At 40.1% G+C, this 19,781-nt stretch overlaps 1 protein-coding gene across 2 annotated transcripts; it reads left to right on the top strand.

Moving 5' to 3' along the window:
- The first annotated feature begins 2,536 nt into the window (after positions 1–2,536).
- HEXB (hexosaminidase subunit beta) lies at positions 2,537–19,682 on the top strand. Of its 2 annotated transcripts, XM_021531805.2 has the most exons (14): positions 2,537–2,860; positions 2,953–3,110; positions 6,394–6,459; positions 7,200–7,246; positions 7,452–7,562; positions 10,092–10,193; positions 11,693–11,822; positions 12,484–12,664; positions 13,675–13,761; positions 14,315–14,387; positions 15,057–15,231; positions 15,997–16,087; positions 16,304–16,408; positions 19,498–19,682. In XM_021531805.2, the coding sequence occupies exons 1-14, from the start codon at positions 2,568–2,570 to the stop codon at positions 19,559–19,561; spliced, it is 1,683 nt and encodes a 560-aa protein (XP_021387480.2). In that variant the 5' UTR covers positions 2,537–2,567; the 3' UTR covers positions 19,562–19,682. The 2 variants fall into 2 exon arrangements, with proteins under 2 accessions (XP_021387480.2, XP_021387481.1); XM_021531806.3 differs by lacking the exon at positions 2,953–3,110 and having other exon boundaries at positions 2,826–2,860.
- The last annotated feature ends 99 nt before the right edge of the window (positions 19,683–19,781 follow it).

Genomic DNA, 19,781 nt, shown 5'->3' with positions numbered 1-19,781 from the left:
ACTTACAGAACAGGCTAAGAATAAAGTAGGGTAGATTTTCACATTCAAGATTTTGAGTTGATACTGGAGCACTTTTTTCTTTTTTTCTTTTTTAAGAGCATGAAGCACACTGATGTCTTCACTGATTGTGCACAATGCTGGAAACAACTACAGTCCTAGCTCTGCAGTTTCATAGTTGTGCTGTGTTTGGTGGAAATCCCACTGAAATCACCTGGCACCTGAAGAGAACAACTACAGCCTGCAGTCCAATACTCTTCAACTCTATGCATCCTGTTTATCCTCTACTGTGAGCTTAGAAACAGTCCTGAGATGCAACATAAAGCTGGGTTATGTCATAGCACTTCAAACCTAAATGTCTGAAAATGCCAATGCAGACTTAGATTGTGGTAACCGCTACAGCAAGGTTTCCTCAGAAAATGAGGATAGCATGTTTATGTCTGAGTACTCCACCCAGTAATTGTTAAATCCCAGAGGCCAAGATACCAAGTTCTTAGAATTTTGTCCAGTATACCAGTGGGTATAAGAAACTATATTCACGGACTTACACAAGGAAAGACTACCTGATCTTTTTATTTGTCATCAGAAAACCTACCCAGAGAAGATAAAAAAGCAAAATTCATTTAATTATTATTTTGTGCACAGAATAAGTACTTTAAAGTGTGACTATAATAAATTATTACATGAATATTTATTAGATGACTAATGAATAGGTGCACTTTATTGGTATAAAACAGCCTTGCTCTGCAGAAGATATAGCCACTGAAAACAACTGAAAGAAAAAATTCTCAGTGTGTCTGAGAATTCCCTTAGCAGTGGCCAGGCTGGTAAACCCTTTACAGTAAACAAAAGATTTAGTTCAATATGTTACACACGGTGTCCCCTGCAACTGCAGCTAAATATCCTTACCTTCTCCTTCCCTTTACTGACCAAAATATGTCAAAGAAAACTATGAAATAACCCATAATTCTGAAGTATGTCTAAAAAGATGAACAGAGGTAGGCAGCAGGAACAGTTGAATCTACACAGTTGAGGACACAATCACACCAGGCAAAGGAAAGATATATAAGGCATATTTAACAGGCAACTGGAAACCTCTGCCACAGCTTGAAGAGTCGAGTGTTACAACTGGTGTCTTTGAGAGTACCAGAAAAGACAGCACTGTCATTTCCATGTGTCTCCTGGCATACAGGGGCAGGAGGGTAGGCTTGTAGGTGTCATGTCCTGTTGTGCCTCTTTGAAATCACCTAATAAAGAATTCCTTTTTCTTATAGCTTTACAAGATAGATTCTGCTATGGATAGCCTGCATCAAACACTTTCCATTAAGCCTTTGCACTCCACTTGCATGGTTGGGGACAGCAAATGGCAAAACTAGCATGTTTGTGATCCATCCCCTGAGGATGGCTGACCAGCTCCTCAGTTACTCTGCAGTAGCAGACTGCAGGTGTCAGCTCCCCCATCATTGCTGTGAGTTTAACTGGTGCATCAGCTAAAGCAACAATGATGACACTTCAGTGTTTGCATTAAGCATTCAATTAGAAGTGGCACGAAGCCTGAATTCCTCCCCACTGTCTTGAAATGCTTGATTAGCCTCCTTCACAAACAGAACAACTTCCCCAAGTTTGCATTGAGATTGGCCAAAACACTGGGCTTCTTTGGTTAAAGGCTAAAACACTTCACTGCAACTCAGACTCCTGCTTATTCACCATATAGCTTGTAACACATGCTGTAGAAAGCCTGTGAAAAAGTAGTTTCTGCTGAGACTGAAATTGTTTTGTAGCAGTATAAGAAATGCAGAACCTGTGTGTCATAAAAGTGTGACCTGCATCACACCCTTTCCATACAGAAATTAAGCTGGCCCTGCCACACTCTTATTCTGTGGAGCAGTGCCATGTGCAGGACCTCATGGTGCTGGCTGAGGCTGATGGAAAGTCATGGAATATGCTGAGCTGGAAGGGACCCATCAGGGTCATTGAAGTCCAACTCGCAGCTGTGAACAGGAAAGTCCCATGAATCACACCATGTGCCTGACAGCATTGTTCAAATGCCTCTTGAAATCTGTCAGGCTGGTGCTATGACCACCTCCCTGGGGAGCCTGTTCCACTGCTCAGCCACCCTCTGTGTGAAAAACCTTTTCCTGATAATAACGCGAACATCCCGTAACTCTGCTGCATACTGTTACCTCACATCCTGTCACTAGTTACCCGAGTGAAAAGATACGGACCTGCTCCTCTTCCCCCTCACGAGGATGTTGAAAACCACAATGAAGTCTCCCCTCAGCCTCCTCGAGGCTGAACCGACCAAGTGACCTCAGCCGGTCTTAATACATCTTCTCATCCAGACCCTTCACCATCCTCGTGGCTCTCCTCTGGACGCTAATAATGTTTTTTTACGCGATCGAACCCCTCAGGGGGGCTCGAAGGTCGCAACCACAGTCCCCGTAGCGGCGCAGCGCCCCGGGGCGGGGCCGTGGGCGGCCCGCGGCTCCCGGCCCGCCTCCCTGACCCGGCCGGAGGCGGGCCCGGGCTGCCCCGCGGGTGAGCGGGCGGGCTGCGGCAGCTGCCGCGCTATGGGCAGAGCCATGGGGCTGGCTGGGCTGCTCCTGGGGCTCGTCGCGGTCCCTGCCGTGCTGGTGAGCACCAGCCTCCGCCGCGGCGCGCCCCGGGCCGAGGCCGAGCCGGAGCCGTCCGGCTGGGAGCTGGCGGCGGACGCCCTCCCCGAGGACTCGCTGTGGCCGCTGCCGCAGCGGGTCCGCACGTCCCCTCGCCGGCTGCAGCTGGCGCCCAGCCGCTTCCAGCTGGTGCACGGCGCCGGCTCCTCGGCGGGGCCGGGCTGCGGGCTGCTGCAGGACGCCTTCCGCAGGTGAGCGGCGGCGGGCCCGGGGCGCTGCAGCGGCCGCCCGGAGACGGGCGCAGCCGCCTCAGGGCCCCGCCGGCGCCTCTGCTTCCCCGCAGGTACTACGAGTACATGTTCGGGCACTCCCGCTGGCGGGCGTGGGGCCGCGGACCGCTGGCTGCCCGAGCGGAGCCCGAGCTGCTGCAGCTGCAGGTGGTGATCGAGGCGGGGGACCCCGGCTGTGACGGGCACCCGCGGCTCGCCTCCAGCGAGGCCTGTGAGTACCGCCCGGCCGCCTCCTCCGGGCGCCGCTGCGCGCTCGCTTTCCCATCACGCGCACAAGTCTGCGGGGGTGCGCGTGGCTTTCTTAAGGAACTGGGAAGCAAGGGCTCTCGGAGGCCCACGAAAACATTTCACAGCAGTGGCGACCAGGAGATAATTCTTGCTCTGGATACTCTGGGAAATCTCAGCCACAGTGAATCATGAAGCTCGTCATGTGTTGCTTGTGATTTTTGCAGTTCAGCTGTCATACAGATCGCTCACCTGCTACTGTGTTTTCTAGACGATAGCATTAGGAATCGGAGAGACCATAGTGTGCAGTAGCCAGTTACCTTGGTGAGATCTGTGCCTAGTCAGGAGATTATCCCTTTCAGTACAGGGTATTGAGTGAAGGCTGTCACTGCTTACCATTTCCTAAGAAATTACTGCATTTACATTGAAGCTACTTACACTGAGATATGTACATGGTATTTCCTGCTTTTCCAGGAAAACCAGAAAGTGTTGGTTGAACTATAAATCCTGTAGTCCTATAAATCTACTTCCTTTCTGTCTGTAAATACAAGAAAGGATTTTAAAACATGATGTTTATATTGGACTTATTTTTCTATGTGTCTTTAGTTCTGTGCCTAAAGTCCAGAGTGGAGAAATACTCTAAAGTACTAATCACCAGAAAATTTCCTTAACAGAAATAAGATTGAGCAATAATATTGCTTTTCGTCTGGGCAGGCTAACACAAAAATCAACATATTAAGTTATTAAGTTAATCTAGACATGTTTTGAGATAATCTTCTGTTATTTTGTATCTAGGATACAGATCCTTAGGAGAAAGCTCCTTTTAATCTCAAGACATACATCTGCAGCAGGATTAATTCCACTTGACTTGTGACAGAATGTACTGATATTAAATTTACTCAATCCTTTTTGGGGTGTACAGCCAAAGAGTTTGATTTTTATATGCAAGGTTATAATACATTTCAGTGCAAATGAAATACAGCAGCAAAAATGCTAATGTTCTTGACATTGTCAAGTTATAGTTGCCAGTCAGGTTATAGTGCTGCTTTATTATTATTTGAACTTTTGAGCTTGTGTGTGAACTTAAGATTTTAATCAAAGCTGGTTCTTGTCTTATGTCATGGAGTCTGTCAGACCATGTGATTTTTAGGTTGCATTCTTTAGAGCAGGCAGTTTTTTCCTTCTGCATTAAGAAATAAGTTTTCTGTTACAAATAGCATGTTTTCTTCATGTAATAAGTTGTGCATTCCAGGCTTCAGCAAGTTTTAATTTTTCTGCTTTTTAATGGGCTATCTTATTAAGGGCTGTTACTGGTGACCTGCTGGTTTGGGTGGTCTGGCTCATTAATAAAGATAGTATGGACCAGTCAGTGACTATCCTGTGGCAAGAGTATTGGATATGTAATCAAAGTACAGGTTATCTGCCCTCCTGCTTGCTGAGTTCTTAACTGTTTGTGTAAAATATTTCAAGTAGCTTATTATAAAATTTTCAAGGTTCATTTAAAGGGTTCAGAAAAAAAAAAAAAACCAAATAAACCTGCTGTTTAAATAAATCCTTGACAATTTATCACATTTTCCCTTCAGTTTACCTGTGGAGATTGCAGTAGTCTTTTAAATTTTCTTTCTTACTCCAAACACCAAACACCCAATATGTGTAATCGGTTCTTAGGTTAACATGAACTCTTGAGGTACTTTCTGCACGTCACTAAATAGCTTTTCTCTGGTAGTTTAGATAAATGTTTGAACTGTGTAAATTGTAGCCAACCATTCTTTCATGCTGACACAGATCACGTAAGTCTTTGTACAGTAATTCAACCTTTTGATTTTCTTCTCTGCTGTTTCAGATGTGCGTTATTGCTTTGATGTTTGAATAATATAAATCTATAACTATAGTATATTTTTATGCATATATATGTATGTGATTTAAAAATACTTAAAATATATTTGTTTCTTCTCTAAAAATTACTGAATCACCTTAAATTCAAAACCAAAATTATTTTAGCTTTTTTTTTCACTAGTACTTTGTACTGTACTCCAGTACTCAACTTAGGGGAGGATTGATACGGATTCCTTCAGGTACCATTCTTCATTTTACTTATTTCATCTTACTGCCTCCATGCTGGTGCTCAGGTCAAGAGCGTGACCTGGCATCCTGTAGGTGCATAAGGAACAGCATCACCATCTGGGCAAGGGAAGGGATTGTCCTGCTCTGCTCTGCACTGGGGTGACCTCACCTTGAGTGCTGGGGGCAGTTCTGGGTGCCACAGTGTGAGTGAGATACAAAACTATTGGAGAGTGTCCGAAGTAGGGCCACGAGGATGGTGAGGGACCTTGAGAGGAATCCTTAGGAGGAGCAGCTGAGGTCACTTACTCTGTTCAGCCCGGAGGAGACTGAGGGGAGCCCTCACTGTGGTCTTCAGCGTCCTCACAAGGGAGGCGAAGGGGCAGGTCCTGATCTCTTCACCCTCATGACCAGTGACAGGACTTGAGGTAACAGCACCAAGCTGAGTCAGGGGAGGTTTAGGTTGGTATGAGGGAAAAGGTTCTTCAGCTAGGCTGTGGCTGGGCACTGGAACAGGTTCCCCAGGGAAGTGATCACAGCAGCAGCCTGACAGAGCTCAAGAGGCATTTGAACAATGCTTTGAGGCACATGGTGTGATTCTTGTGGGTGTCCTGTGCAGGGCCAGAAGTTGGACTTGATGATCCTGATGCATCCCTTCCAACTCAGCATATCTGTGATTCTGTATTTTGATTAGTATTTTTTTTTTTTTTTTGTAGTAAGACCTTAATAGTAAGCACCTGACCATATTAGATGACAACTTATATCTCTAAAATATATGTAACCATAAACTATATAAAAAGAAGGTAAAAGAAGAAGTAAACTTTTCCTAATCATGAAAAGTTTGGCTTAGCCACCCAACCTTTATCACATATGTCTTAAATGCAAAAAATATAGTGTGTTATGTTTTAAGTCAGTTGGGTTAAACCTTGCTGGCATCTTGGCTCATGTACAATATTTTAGCATTACACTTATGAAGTACCTTACTTTTATCTTCTTTTTGATGAGCTGTTGACTCTGAACAGTAGTTTGCTTTATATAGGAAAACACACATGAAAAATAATTGCATGCTATTACCATTAAAAGCAGGATTGGTTGGAATTTAATACACAAAGGGAGATGGGACACTTGAAGAATCTTTTTAATCTTTTTAGCATTGTCCTTGCAATTCATCCTTTTTTGATGAGTAAGCATTTTTTTCTTTTCTTTAGATCATTTAACTGTAACTGAGCCTGTGGCTATACTAAAAGCTTCTGAGGTATGGGGTGCTTTAAGAGGTAAGCTGATGCTTTTCACATTAATCTATTTGTTTAGGGCTTCATGGCAAGCCAAGAGCAAGCTGATCACTTAGACTTGCCCTCTCTCAATACTTTGTTGGAAGTAAACTTAGGCAAGAAGGATACTCAGATGTGTAGCAGTTAGACCCTTGGTCCAGATGCTCAGCATCTCAGATCCAGTGGCACAATGTGTGTACATGCTTGCTGTGCCTAAAATAAGCCAGTCCAAGCAAAAAGCTTTCTAACCTACAGTGTGAACAGATTATTTTCTGACTGCACCTGTGAAGTGTACGTACTGAACACATCACAAGGAGTAATAATCCTGACATTTCAGTCTGCTGTTCTTTCTGGAATGTTAAGTCTATACAGATTTTTCTGTTTATGCTGAATTAGAAACTTCACCAGTTCCAGAAATTACAGAAATAGATGTACAACAAGACCAGAGATTCCCACCTTACTCTCAGTAGCATTCTTACTATTTGGGGATTAATCTGGTGCAACTGGATGTTAGTACAAGTATCTGTGCATAATAGAGAATTTGAATGGCTCTCTCCAGAATTTTTTAAATGGTGGTGCTTGAGCAATTAAGGGAACTGTGCTAAAGAGAAAGAAATGGAGCTACAAAGCATTCTTTCTAGCTACATGAATGCCTGTAAATAGTTGTGGTGCTGTTTATAACTAAAATTTTAAGGTCAAGCACCAGGGTGTAGTTGAGATCCCTTTCTTGGATATTTTTCCAGGTTTGGAAACCTTCAGCCAGTTGGTTCATGAAGATGACTATGGAAGTGTAAGTATGGCTATTAACTAAATCCACTGTCCTGGTAACTGGGTGTTTTTCTAACAGAGCAGATCTACCAGTTTCATTCAACAATATTTCAGTCTGTTACTTAATTTCCAAGAATCATTTTCTGAAAAAGAAAAAGTATTTCCTGTTTGAAATTATGAATATGAAATGAAAATAAAATTCTAATTTTTAAATTTTGTTCTCATAGTTTCTTGTCAATGAATCTGAAATCAATGACTTCCCAAGATTTGCTCATAGAGGAGTCTTACTAGATACTTCAAGGCATTATTTACCTTTGAAATCTATTCTTACAAACCTGGTAAGTAGGCAGTTTTATATCAATAATAATGAAGTCTTTTTGTTGTGTTTTGGCCCCTGAAGTAGGTAGCAACTGGAGATGGTACAAAAGAGGAACCCATCTCCTCATTAAAAGGACAGAGTGAACATTGCAAAACAAAGGTCTGAACACAGACTGAAGAGGAATCAAGTGGGCGGACACAATGATTATTGAGTCTCTGAAGGGAACTGGTATTTGTGGTACCTCATATTCTCTGTATTTTCTAAACCAACTTATGCATTACTTCTCGGAAGTATGTTTTGAGACATCTGACTGTCATTAAGCAATACAAAGGATACCTTGCAAATTCTAGCTTCAGTGCCAGTGATTTCAGGAGAACACCAGTCTTTTGGAGCAGAATTTGGTAGTCCAGCAGCAGGCTTAGGTAGTCCTTCCTTGGGCTGCTAAGTGCAAACCAGTAATTAAGTATTACAGAGCAAGGGAGAAAATTCAAAATGTTCATGGGAAGCTACTGAATAATAAGCCCAGACTAGCCAATAAAATCAAACAAAATTTCCTCCAAAAAGCTTAAGTAAGCACGTTAAGAATTAATGTGCTCCAGCTGTGGTGGAAAGGTGATGTATTTGGATAAGCTTAGCAGCCAAAGCTGGGGTTTTTACTGTTTTGCACTTCCCAGTTTTGTTGTTTTTTTTTTTTTTTTTGTTGAAGTTCATGTAGTAGGGATTATTTTGTTGGTTGAAGTGGAGGAACAGGCAGTTTCCCATCTTGTCTCTGTCTTGCTTCTCCAAGATGAAATAATACTTGAAAATTCCCCTTCATGTTGCAGAACTTTGAAAAACAGGCATAGGACAGGCAGAAAGAGTGCAGATAAAAACAGTTTTTAATTTCTGAGGTCATCCTTGAACTATGCTCAGAACTTGTCCTTTAGGTATTTACCACTTGATTTCACATTCAAGGTCAATGCCTGTTCAGCAAGTAATGCTTGTGTAGTGTTACATTTGTTACAGAGAGTGCTTCAAAATCTCAAATATTTGTGTCAATATTTTTTGTCTTGTCTGCAAGAGATGTCCAAAGAGACTTGCGCTTCTAACTATGTGTTTCTGTAGCTACTGCTATTTTGGTTTCTTTCCTTAAATTTCATGTCTGTCTCTAATACATTATCAGAGCTGCATTTCATGATGTTTGCTGGTTTAAGAACAAGTATGCTTTTCTTCTTACTTCTGTGCCTGCTTGAATCCAGACTAATAAAGAGCATCAGTAATCTCTTCTCCAGTGTTTGGTGATTAGATACTTAGAGCAGCAGTTCAAGTACATTTCTTGTTTGTGTTCAACTACTGCCATGTATTTCCAGGAAGAGAATTGTTCTTGAGGAAGGAATAGGTGAATTGAATGCAGAAGGATAGTATTGGTTAGAAATACAAGAAAACATGGCAATTACAACTTCTGCCGTGTAATGAAATAGATTAAGTAAGTCTGGGGAATGGACAAGATATAAACCTTCCTTTGTATTTGGTGGGAGTTCCTGAAGAGATTTTATCACCTCTTTAAATGCACCTAGGCAAAAAAATAATGGGAGGAATGGGTGGGGAAAACACTGGTCTTGTGGCAGGGGATTGGGAGCAGCTGTGTTGCAGTCAGTTGTGAATGATGTAAACACTTACTTGGTCTGCTCACAGCACACCTTCTAGTGACTAACAAGCCAGCATAACTCAAGGTGTGTGTGTAACTGTCCAACTGGAGTCAAAATTCTAAAATAAGTGTGTTAACCTTGATCTTGATCATCTTCAAGATGATCTTTCAGAAAAAGGGAAGTACTTACACTGTTATGAATGAAAACATAAAAGAAACACGCTTTCACAGGAAAACGCTTAATTTATTTTGCATGCATTTGAAATTGATTCTGCAGAAGTCACTATTTAGAAGGGATATATTATGTAGTAGGAAACTCTCATGCTGCTCTGTTTTCAAGTTCAGGGTATTTAGTTATAAAAATATAAACTTTTCTGTAAGCTGAAATAGTTGATGGTGCATAGAGAATTACCCACAGAACCATCTACCATGTGTTGGAAGGGACCCAGAAGGATCATCAAGTCCAACTTTTAAATTAATGGTCCATATGAGGGTCAAACCTCTGGCCTCGGTGTTAGTAGCACTGTGCTGTAAGCACCTGAACTAATCTCAGGGTACATGTTCTGAAGTGGAAGAAATTCATAAGTGTTCATAGCAGTTCATACTACACAGGCTAGTAGAATGGGGGTCAAATGAAGAATTTGTTGACAGCAGTGATGAACATAAATCGCAGAGGGGTGGAGCAGTAGAGGTATGTGCTTCTAGGATTTAGCGAAACAGAGAATGTCTTTTTGGTTTGTTGGTGGAGGGATTGGTGGATTTTGGTTGATTTTTTTGAGTGGTTTGGTTTGCTTGAGGTTCTTTTCTTTATTAGTTGTTGCTGTAGGTGTCTGGGATATGCTGGGACAAGGCCACTTTTTTGCATAGATTTTCTATGAGATTGAAATGTTTAACTAGACTCTGTTGCATTATTTGTTACAGGATGCCATGGCTTTTAATAAGTTCAATGTTCTCCACTGGCATATAGTAGATGATCAGTCCTTCCCTTACCAGAGCATTTATTTCCCTGAATTAAGTGATAAGGTGAGTGGACATCATTGGAGCAGGGTAGATGGGGCAGAATTCTGGCACATATTTCATGAAAATAACATGCAGAGTTAACCAATGCTCAAGTACATCTGCTTTGGCTGATTGTGAAACAGTACGATGAGACCAATAACCAGCAAGTCCATATTTAGGATCCTGCCTGAGTATCTGTGTGGACCATTTTTAAGTCTTCTTTTGTATACTCAGTAAATGACCACCTTTACTTTTTCATGCAAATTTTCTGGATTATCCTCAGTGTTTGCAGGCCTTCGAACACTAATGGTATGCAAATAAGTAGTGAACGCTGCTTGGATTTCTGTTGATGGATTTCTTTAACTGGTTGACTTCTGCCACTCAAGCAAATTTGAGAGAGTTTTCTGCCAGCTTGTAGCACCACTGCAATAGTAATGTTATCCTTACAAAACACACCATCTCTGTAAGAGATCCAAAAGTGCAAGGTTGTTTCCTGAAGCAAATACAGTGTAATGTGTTTATTTCTAGATGCAATAGTAGGCTTTGTTACATTAGTGAGAGCCACAATGAGGTTCTTGCTCAGTCACAGTAAAGTAGGAGCCAAATCAAATGTAGTAAAGAATAGTTAAGTAGACTAAGCCTAAGTACAAGATTTGTGATTCTGTTTTAAAATGCTTGCTAGAATCTGACCCTCATGAAAATTATGTTTGCAGTGCTAGAGCAGATGCTATGAAGAATTTTATAATTCAAAAACTGTAGATGTTGCATAGTGCAGTCAGATTATTTTTTGTGGTAAAAGAAAACTCTACTAGAGTTATGTCATATATCCCACTGACAGCTTGTTGTTTGTCTCAACAAGCTTCTCTTTGAAAGGCTTCTTGTCTACTGTTTCCTTTTTAGAATAACTCAGCTGTGGCAACCATTTTCAGATAAGCAGAAGCTTAAGGTGCTTTTTATCATGAATAGCATCTTTGGCAAGCATCTGTTTCACCAAACTGTAGTAAACTGGGTCATTGTCATATTTGTTGGCTGTATGGGAGTGGAATTACACTCAAATTTAGTGTCACAAAAGAAACACATCCTGATGCTAAATTAGTCACACACAAAACCAAGAGGCAGAGATGCTGGAAGTTCTGACTTGGCAGAATTTTTCCATTAGTCTTGTATGTTATGTAGTGAGTGCACTATGTTTCAGAGCTAATGGGCAAAAATAACTTGCCTCTGTACAGAAGAATTGAAAACCATCTCTTTCAAAATTCTGCAGGAAGAGAAACTAGCTTTTCTGTGTTTTTCGGTAACTGCAAGCTAAGGAAAAAAGAAAGGTTTCCTTAAGGTGATCTGTCTCAGTGTTGCAAGTTTATTGTTTTGGTGGGTTTTTTTCCTCTCCACAAATCAAAAGTTATGTCTGTGCAATTGATAAACCACAGCCAACTTGTAAAACTGGTCTCCAGTCTAAGTTAAAATACTTCTGTCCAGATTTTGTGATCTGCTGTGTGTTGTCTCTAAATGTGAATATTTTACAGGGGGCATACTCCTCTAATCTCATCTACACTCCTACTGATGTCCGTCTGGTGATTGAGTATGCCCGGTTAAGAGGCATCAGAGTTATCCCAGAGTTTGATACGCCAGGACACACGCAGTCTTGGGGAAAAGGTATGCCCAAAGAAGTATTAATTGTTAAGAAATTGTGGTAAGTAGTAGCAAACAAATTAATTTTTTAAGAAGTGACCAATCTTTGTCAGTGCTTTGTAAGGCCCTTGATAAGAGGTAAGGAAGAGGCATTAAGTGATGGAATGACCTTTACAAGTTACAGGAAATAAAATTAATGTTCATTTGACATGTTCTATACTAGATGTGTGTGCAAGGTTACAGATACATTCTGCTTTAGACATCATTCTACCTTGAGCTATGTACTTCACACTGACTTAGGTGTTAAAAACCCAGAGTAATCAGAAGAGAAAAACCTCTGAAGCATACTCATTAGGTTTGGCTTTCTTCTAATTGGCTTCCTTCTGATATTCATTAAAGCTTTTTCTTTTGTTCAAGTAGTTATCCAAATGCTGTTTTCCAGGTATTGTGACATGTTACCTATATTAGTGTGTGTTAAATAGATCTGAAAGTCAGAGTCCTGATTGCCAGTTAGAGGGTTCTTCAACCTTTTACAAGTTGTCTTATTTCATCCTGCCTCTATTTGATTATATTTAAAATAGGTCATGAATACTTTCCTTTTTAACATGGCTAACTGCTTCTTCCTGCTAGCAAAGTTAGCATAGCAACATGAAACTGAGTATCATCTATTAATTGTTTTTATTAGGTCAAAAAGATCTTCTCACTCCTTGTTACAATAGAGGACAGCCAACTGGGTCCTTTGGACCTGTAAATCCTGTTTGGAATACAACTTACAACTTCATGACTAAGTTCTTTAAGGAGATCAGCAGTGTATTTCCAGATGAATTCATTCATTTGGGAGGAGATGAAGTGGACTTCAGTTGTTGGTATGGTGACAATTCAAGGAAGAATAAATACCTAGTGTCTCCTAAACCTGTCCATCTGCATCAATTATGGAACTCAGTTGCATAAGACCGTTTTCACTGCATAACTAAAACTCCACTCTTATCTCTGTAACAATTTACAGGCAGATCATTTGTGATCCTCAAAAACCAAATGCTGTGCAGAATTTTGCTTTGACTTGTACTTTCATAAATATTCAGGTATTCTAAAGGATTTCTTTATAAAAATTACCCTGGCAGGACAGAGGACTAGTATGTTAGAAAAGTACTAGATAAGAAAATTTACATTTAAGTGGTTGTGTTAAAGTAGATGTTTACATTGAGTTCTGCCCATGAGAAAATCTGGTAACAGTAGGAGTTACCAAACATATTCATGTGTGTTTGTATTAGAAGTACAGCATGTATTAATAGTGTTCTTAATTCAGTTGTGGATGTTAAATATTTTCGAGTCTTTCTTCTGGAGAGACTAACTGATAATAAAGGATTTGGAGCATTTTGATGAGTATTCAAATTGATCTAGTTAGTATTTCTACATTCTCTTTAAAGATCAAACACTCAGGACATGATTTATTTTTTATAGAGAAGGAAAACTTCTGGCAAATGCTGTATTGCAGAAATGTTGATTTGCTTTTTGTGGTAGAAATACAAAATTGTTGAGTTCTCAGACTGCTGATAACCTTGGCACAAAGTGGCTGAGATGCTAGGAACCCCAAAGCTCTTAGAAGGCAGAGACATCTTCAGAACAGGGGCTCCATCAAATTTACCAGAGAATTAGGTCTGTTGGCTTTATTTCAAATCAATGAAATCAAATGAGACTCTTTCAAAATATCTAAGTCATGTTAACCTGCTGCTTTTATTCTGCAATGTGTTCCACACTGTGGCATGCTAAGGTATCAGTTAGTGTGGTGTGCATAGGTAGAAATTACTGGGAATTCTGGTTTAAAGCACAACAAAAATAATCTTTTTTAAAACTTGTTTTCTTGTTATTATTTAAGGAAATCTAACCCTGAGGTGAAAGAGTTCATGAAGAAGCAAGGTTTTGGCATTGACTATGCTAAACTGGAATCCTACTATGTTCAGAAGTATGTTGATTTTTTAATTCTTGCTCAGTTTTTCACAGCCATTATTTGAGGGTGGCATTGACATGCAGATACGGAAGCTGACTTAGTAGCTACATTATGTTGAAAAATTGCCACATATTTGGAACTATCTACTTTATTTTAAAATATCAGGTCTGAAGTTAATGGTTTTAAAATGTTGACACAACATGGATATATAAGCTAGTTTTATACATACTGTGAATGTATTGGGTATCTTAAACTAGGGATCTTCAGTAGTGTCAGCACAAGGGTGGGGAGGAAGTTTTTGCAGACATTTCTTTCTCTCCTTAAATAACACGGACTTAGTCACCCTGTGTGAATTGCTGGTTTGTGTTAATGCACGTGCCCATTGTTCTGCATGGTAGAACATGCTCTGCAAGCATGGTTCTGAAACCAGAACAACCTGCTTTTTCTTGGTCCCCTGTGCAGTGGTGGGAAAGGTCTGATATGCCTTGGGGTAGAAAATGTTGCTACTTTGAATGTTTGTACTTATCTCGTTGAAGTTCACAAACTTGATCTTATTTCTAAATTCTAGCATTTTGGAAATTGTTTCTTCCTACAACAAAGGCCAAATGGTCTGGCAAGAAGTGTTTGATCACAAAGCACAAGTAAGATGGGAAAATCAGTAAAGTACTCTTGCATAACACCACAATATTGTGTGAAGCTTCCAGAGCAGACTATTAAGTAGATGTGGCTTTGTCTCTTAAAGAGTTAAAGTCTGCTGACATGAGCAAGTCTCTCCAGCTGTGGGTAATTTCAATCCCTTGAAATTACCATTTGTTGAATATGTAATAGGTGAAACAGGAACACCAGCATTGAAGTGCTTTTTAGAAGTTAGCACTTTTAATAAAAGTTAATATTATAGTTTTAAAACATCAGAGTAAAGGGTGGAGAAGTTTCTATGCAGGTTTTTGTTGGGTTTTTTTTTGTCTCATGTAACTATGTGTCTAGTCTAGTAATACCAAATGCTCAGCATTTAAGAGCTAATCAGATACATGATGCAATGTAGGAATCCTCTTAAAGCATTAACTGTCCATAGTATAACCTAGGCTTCACTCTTGAGTGTTTAAAACCAGAAAAAAGCTGATCAGCTTTAGACTGGGGTTGGGGGCAAGGATGACAAAAGGTAGTTTCCACGATGTTCCTCTTCAAAACAAAATAGAGAGTTTGGAAATTTATGATATTTTTCCTTGATAACAGCAATTAGGATTGCCATTAGTAGTTTTGGGTTAAGTTGGTTATTTTGTTTATTTTATCTTTTGTCTTTTCCTCTTTAGCTGAAACCAGACACTGTAGTTCAAGTGTGGATGGCAAATAACTACGCTTCTGAACTGAGCAGGGTCACAAGAGCTGGGTTCACTGCTGTCCTGTCAGCACCATGGTACTTAGACTACATTAGTTATGGGCAAGACTGGAAGAAATACTACAGTGTTGAACCACTTAACTTCCCTGGTTTGTTGCCTTTTTTATATGCATGTTCTGTGCATGAAACTCCTTGGTTTATAGTACAGTGTAAATGGAAAGAATAGTGCTGTTTAGAGTGGCCATTCCATCACTGTGATTATAGGAATTATGGTCAGCTAGAACTTCTGAAAAAAAAAGAACTTTGCACTTCTCACAGGGAAAGGTATTACACTTCCTCAAGTATCTGATACTGGTGTTTGCTAAGATAGAATGCTGGACTAGGTGGGCAGATGCTTTAGGAGTAGAATTGTGCAAAATGGCTGTTCATAGCAGATACTGAATTTATGTTACCAAGCTTCTTGACTGTTAAACTAGTCTAGAAAAAGACGTGTTCTCTCCCTGTATCTAAAGCTGATACAAACATCTCATGCTTTTCATTGTGTGCGAGGGAGCTCTGATTCTCAGAGCTCATTAAGAATACCTGACCGAGTAATTTTTTCAAGGAATGTTCTGTATGTGATAGAATGAACAGTTTCCATCAGGTTTTAAATCTCTGAGGAATGTCAAAAAGCTGAGGAATCTCTTCAGAGCATAAAAGGTAAAATCCTTTCTGACAGAGCAGAGAAGTAGCTTCTCTGGGCAAATGGCTTGGTGGTTCTCCCATTCTGTAACAAGGCTACCAAAATGTAAGTTAATGCTCTGGATAGCTCAGGTATTTTATATGAAAATAACTGAACATCACTGCTGTCTAATTGTTGATATATGCCCATCTTCTGGACAGAGAAGAATGCTGATTTTCTGGTTTGAATTCAGGATCTGAAGAACAGAAGAAACTTTTAATAGGTGGAGAAGCTTGCCTGTGGGGGGAATTTGTGGATGCAACTAACCTGACACCAAGATTATGGTATGGATTGCTTTATCATTAGAGTTTAAAAAGACAGCTATAAGAAGCATTAATTAATCCCACAGGACTGTATGCTAGTGCTAACAGTGCTTTGTGAACTTCTTTGAACCTAAGCAGCTATTAAAAGTAATGCTTCTGGGTATTCAAGTATTATACTAGACCTGGTATTAAAAAAAAAGATCCATTCTTGGTTATAGACCAAATATACCTTTACAGGCCTCGAGCAAGTGCTGTTGGGGAAAGACTCTGGAGCAGCAGCAATGTGACCAACTTGCAGGATGCCTACAAAAGGCTAACTAGTCATCGATGCCGCATGCTCCGGTAAGATTTAGTCCTACAATGTATCTTGGTTCTCAGGTTTTATAACCAATGGAATAAAGGTACAGGCATAAACTGCTGACGTGGAGATGAAGGGAAGAGAGCTAGCAGTTTAACCTGACTGTAAATGCAATGCCATTTGGTTTTGTATCCACAGAAGAGGAAGACAGGTACATTAAGACAGAAGCTCTGGACAGTTTTGCAACTAAAATTTTCAGAACTCACTTTTTTCAGTGAAATAACTAGGACTCTTCTGTGTTTCTCTTTCCTGTAAAGGAAAATTGAGCACCATGATTGACTTATTTCAGACAAAAATTATATTAAAGGGTATGTGAGAGGAGTACACTAACAGAATGAAGAGCAGACTTCTAAAAGAAAAAAGGTGGTATTATTTATTTATTGTGAATAATAAAGACCTACAGAAGGTAGTCAGCTGGAGCTGTTTGCATGAGAGTTGAGCTTGGACAAGCTATTCTTTCAGGTATTTGCCTTACTTTAGGGGCTGAAAGCGGTGGATAAGCATTCCATGACAAATTTTAATTCATTTATGTACTGACTTTGTTTACAGTAGTCAGAACACATTCTTCTCCCAGTTATTTCCTAAAAAGTACCTGGACAAGTTACTGGTTTTTTATTGCTAATGTTGTTTTTGTACATCACAGTTGCAGATAAGAGTGATTTCTAGGTTTTAAGTCCAAGTTTGACTCCACTTTTGAAGTATACAGTCAGAGAGCTTGAATAGTTGAATTGCAGCAATCATGAAACATACCATTTTATTTCTCTGCAGAACTTTATGACAACTCATTGAAAATCTCCACTCTGTGTGGTAGTAGTTCAAGGTAGATACAAATCATTTACTTAAAAGAAAAGGATACAACAGCAGTTACAGTCAGCACTTGAAACTCAAGCTCTCTGCTCATGTTCATGAAGATGTCTTAGCATAATTATCTGTTGGAACCACAGAATCACAGAATGACTAGGTTGGAAGAGACCTTAAAGATCATCAAGTCCAACCCAGCCCTAACAACTCAACTAAACCATGGCACCGAGTGCCATACCCATTCTTTCCTTAAATACATCCAGGGATAGTGATTCCACCACCTCCATGGGCAGGCCATTCCAGTACTTTATCATTCTTTCTGTAAAATACTTCTTCCTAATATCCAACCTTTATTTCCATTGACGCAGCTTGAAACTGTGCCCTCAGGCTCTCTCAGTTGTTGCCTAGAGAAAGAGACCAACCCCCACCTGCCTACAGCCACCTTTCAGGGAGTTGTAGAGTGACAAGGTCACATTTGAGTCTCCTTTCCTCCAGGCTAAACACCCCCAGCTCCCTCAGCCATTCTTCACAGGGCTTGTGTTCCAAGCCCCCCACCAGCCTTGTTGCCCTTCTCTGGATGTGCTTAAGCATTTCAACATCCTTCCCAAACTGAGGGGCCCAGAACTGCTGGACACAGTACTTTAGAGTATATAATATCTGTTTACCTTGCTGTCACTCTTTAATCAAGAATGACTGAAGGACTTGAAAGTTTTGACTTGGCTGGGTTATTTCAAACTGGCTTAAAATAATCATGTTAGCACAACTTACATATGGCTATTTTCCTATCTCCCTCAGTCATGAGAAAAATAGATATGTTAAGAGAGAGTTGACAAATACATGTTAAAAACAATATTAAAGGGATTTCAAAATGTATGTCATATTACTTAGCAGGTTGGTGCATCTCTTAGTGGGGCTTAGGAGAACACTGCTACAACTGAGCAGTTACGAGTACAATGGCTGTACCACTGTACCAGGATTAGGGTTTTACAGTGAACTAAGCTATGCTGTTCCTGGACCTGGTTGACTTTTAGAAAGTAACTACCTTAATAAAAAGATATGTTGTCCTGAAAATCACTCTTTTTATACAAGTGTTGACACTAGAGAAACCATTCCCTTTCCATCGATGAAAAGCAAATTCCATGGAGCTGCAGTTGTTGTGTTTCCTGTATATGGGACTTCCTCAGAGAGCTGACTTAGTATCAGGCTACTGTAGTCTTAGCTTGTACGCAAGGACTATGTTCCTCCTAATGCTTTTATTCATGACGTGTGCACAGACTGTGGCAGTTGTAGGAGGGACTTTTCCAAGAGAACAAAGAGCTCTGACATGCTCTGCAGCTGGTTACCAGGGAGCAAGGGGATTGGGTCTGTAGCATATTGTAACAGCTAGATCCTGGAAGAACAGTAACTCTGCCTATTGACGATTGAGGCCACTGCTCTTGAAAGAGTACTGTGAATGCAGTAGGTACTATGCAGATCCAAACTCAGCTGCTTCTAGGATACAGCAACCCAGATTGCAGAAAAGTGGTGATGAGAGGAAGGAAACAATAAAATGGGCATATATTCCAAAGACCTAGACACCAAGCCTTGTCTTTACTAAGAGTATGTCTTGCTTAGGGTCAGCAGTCATTAAACTGAGCTATTATTCGTTTTTTTTCCACTGCACCACTAAACATTAGTAGCATTAGTAGCTATATCTTAAACATTTGAGAAATAGAATATTGTTTGCAACTATTTTAATTCTGAAACGTGTTTTTTATACTATCTCACTGCACCATCATAACCCACAGAGGTTGGTTTGTTTTTAATGCCACATGAGAACAGAATAATTTATGATAGTGTAAGCTGAAAGAAACTGACTCCTCCCCCCAAAATAACTGAAATTATGGAATTAGAGCTGCATAGGACGGAAACATTGAGGTTGGGAGAGGGAAGAATGTGTGAATATTAGTTGATTCATATTTGCCTTTCTTAGGACGTTTTTTCAATAAAAGCAATAGATTTTGTAACATCAAAAGAACTAGCCCCTGAATTTAAACCTTTCAACATGTCTGCTAATAGCTTGGTGCCTCTGATTATAACAGAGGTTCAAACCAAAAGTACAATCAAAAGTAGAATAAGGCCCTTTTTCACTCTCTAATAGGCCATACATTGTTTCTTGGGAGTAGTTTTGTTTATATAGTTATTAAAATAGATTGCCAGTATCTCTCTTCCTGCCTACAGAAGCAGCCCATTATTTGATTACAGTCATACCCATTCCGCTTTATTTTAACAGCCGTGGCATAGCGGCCGAACCAGTGTTTGTTGGATACTGCGCCCATGAAGCAAGGGGGCCATAACTGCTGAGAAGATTTCTTGTCAAAGCCTGAAGTGCCTCGGGGATATGAATATGTATGTGTGGTTTCGTATCTGAATCAAGACTTAAAATTTTCACTTTTAAAATAAAATTATTTGACAGCCTTGTTGGAGTAAAAATTATCATTTTCAACCTTTCAAAAGTAGGGACTTTTCACTGTGAAATCATGAAACTTGATACCATAGAGTTACTAATTCCGTACA

Source organism: Lonchura striata, chromosome Z (genome assembly GCF_046129695.1).
Source record: "Lonchura striata isolate bLonStr1 chromosome Z, bLonStr1.mat, whole genome shotgun sequence".
Taxonomy (NCBI): domain Eukaryota; kingdom Metazoa; phylum Chordata; class Aves; order Passeriformes; family Estrildidae; genus Lonchura; species Lonchura striata.
Note: the sequence above shows the minus strand (reverse complement) of the source record. Positions and strands in the feature narration are given on the sequence as shown.

What these genes read in the sequence shown, in the direction of transcription:
- HEXB (XM_021531805.2), top strand. Translation starts at nt 2,568, where the DNA reads ATGGGCAGAGCCATGGGGCTGGCTGGGCTGCTCCTGGGGCTCGTCGCG. An exon ending in GGTATGGGGTGCTTTAAGAG is followed by an intron (nt 6,460 to 7,199) that starts GTAAGCTGATGC and finishes ATATTTTTCCAG; the next exon opens with GTTTGGAAACCTTCAGCCAG. An exon ending in TGAACCACTTAACTTCCCTG is followed by an intron (nt 15,232 to 15,996) that starts GTTTGTTGCCTT and finishes GTTTGAATTCAG; the next exon opens with GATCTGAAGAACAGAAGAAA.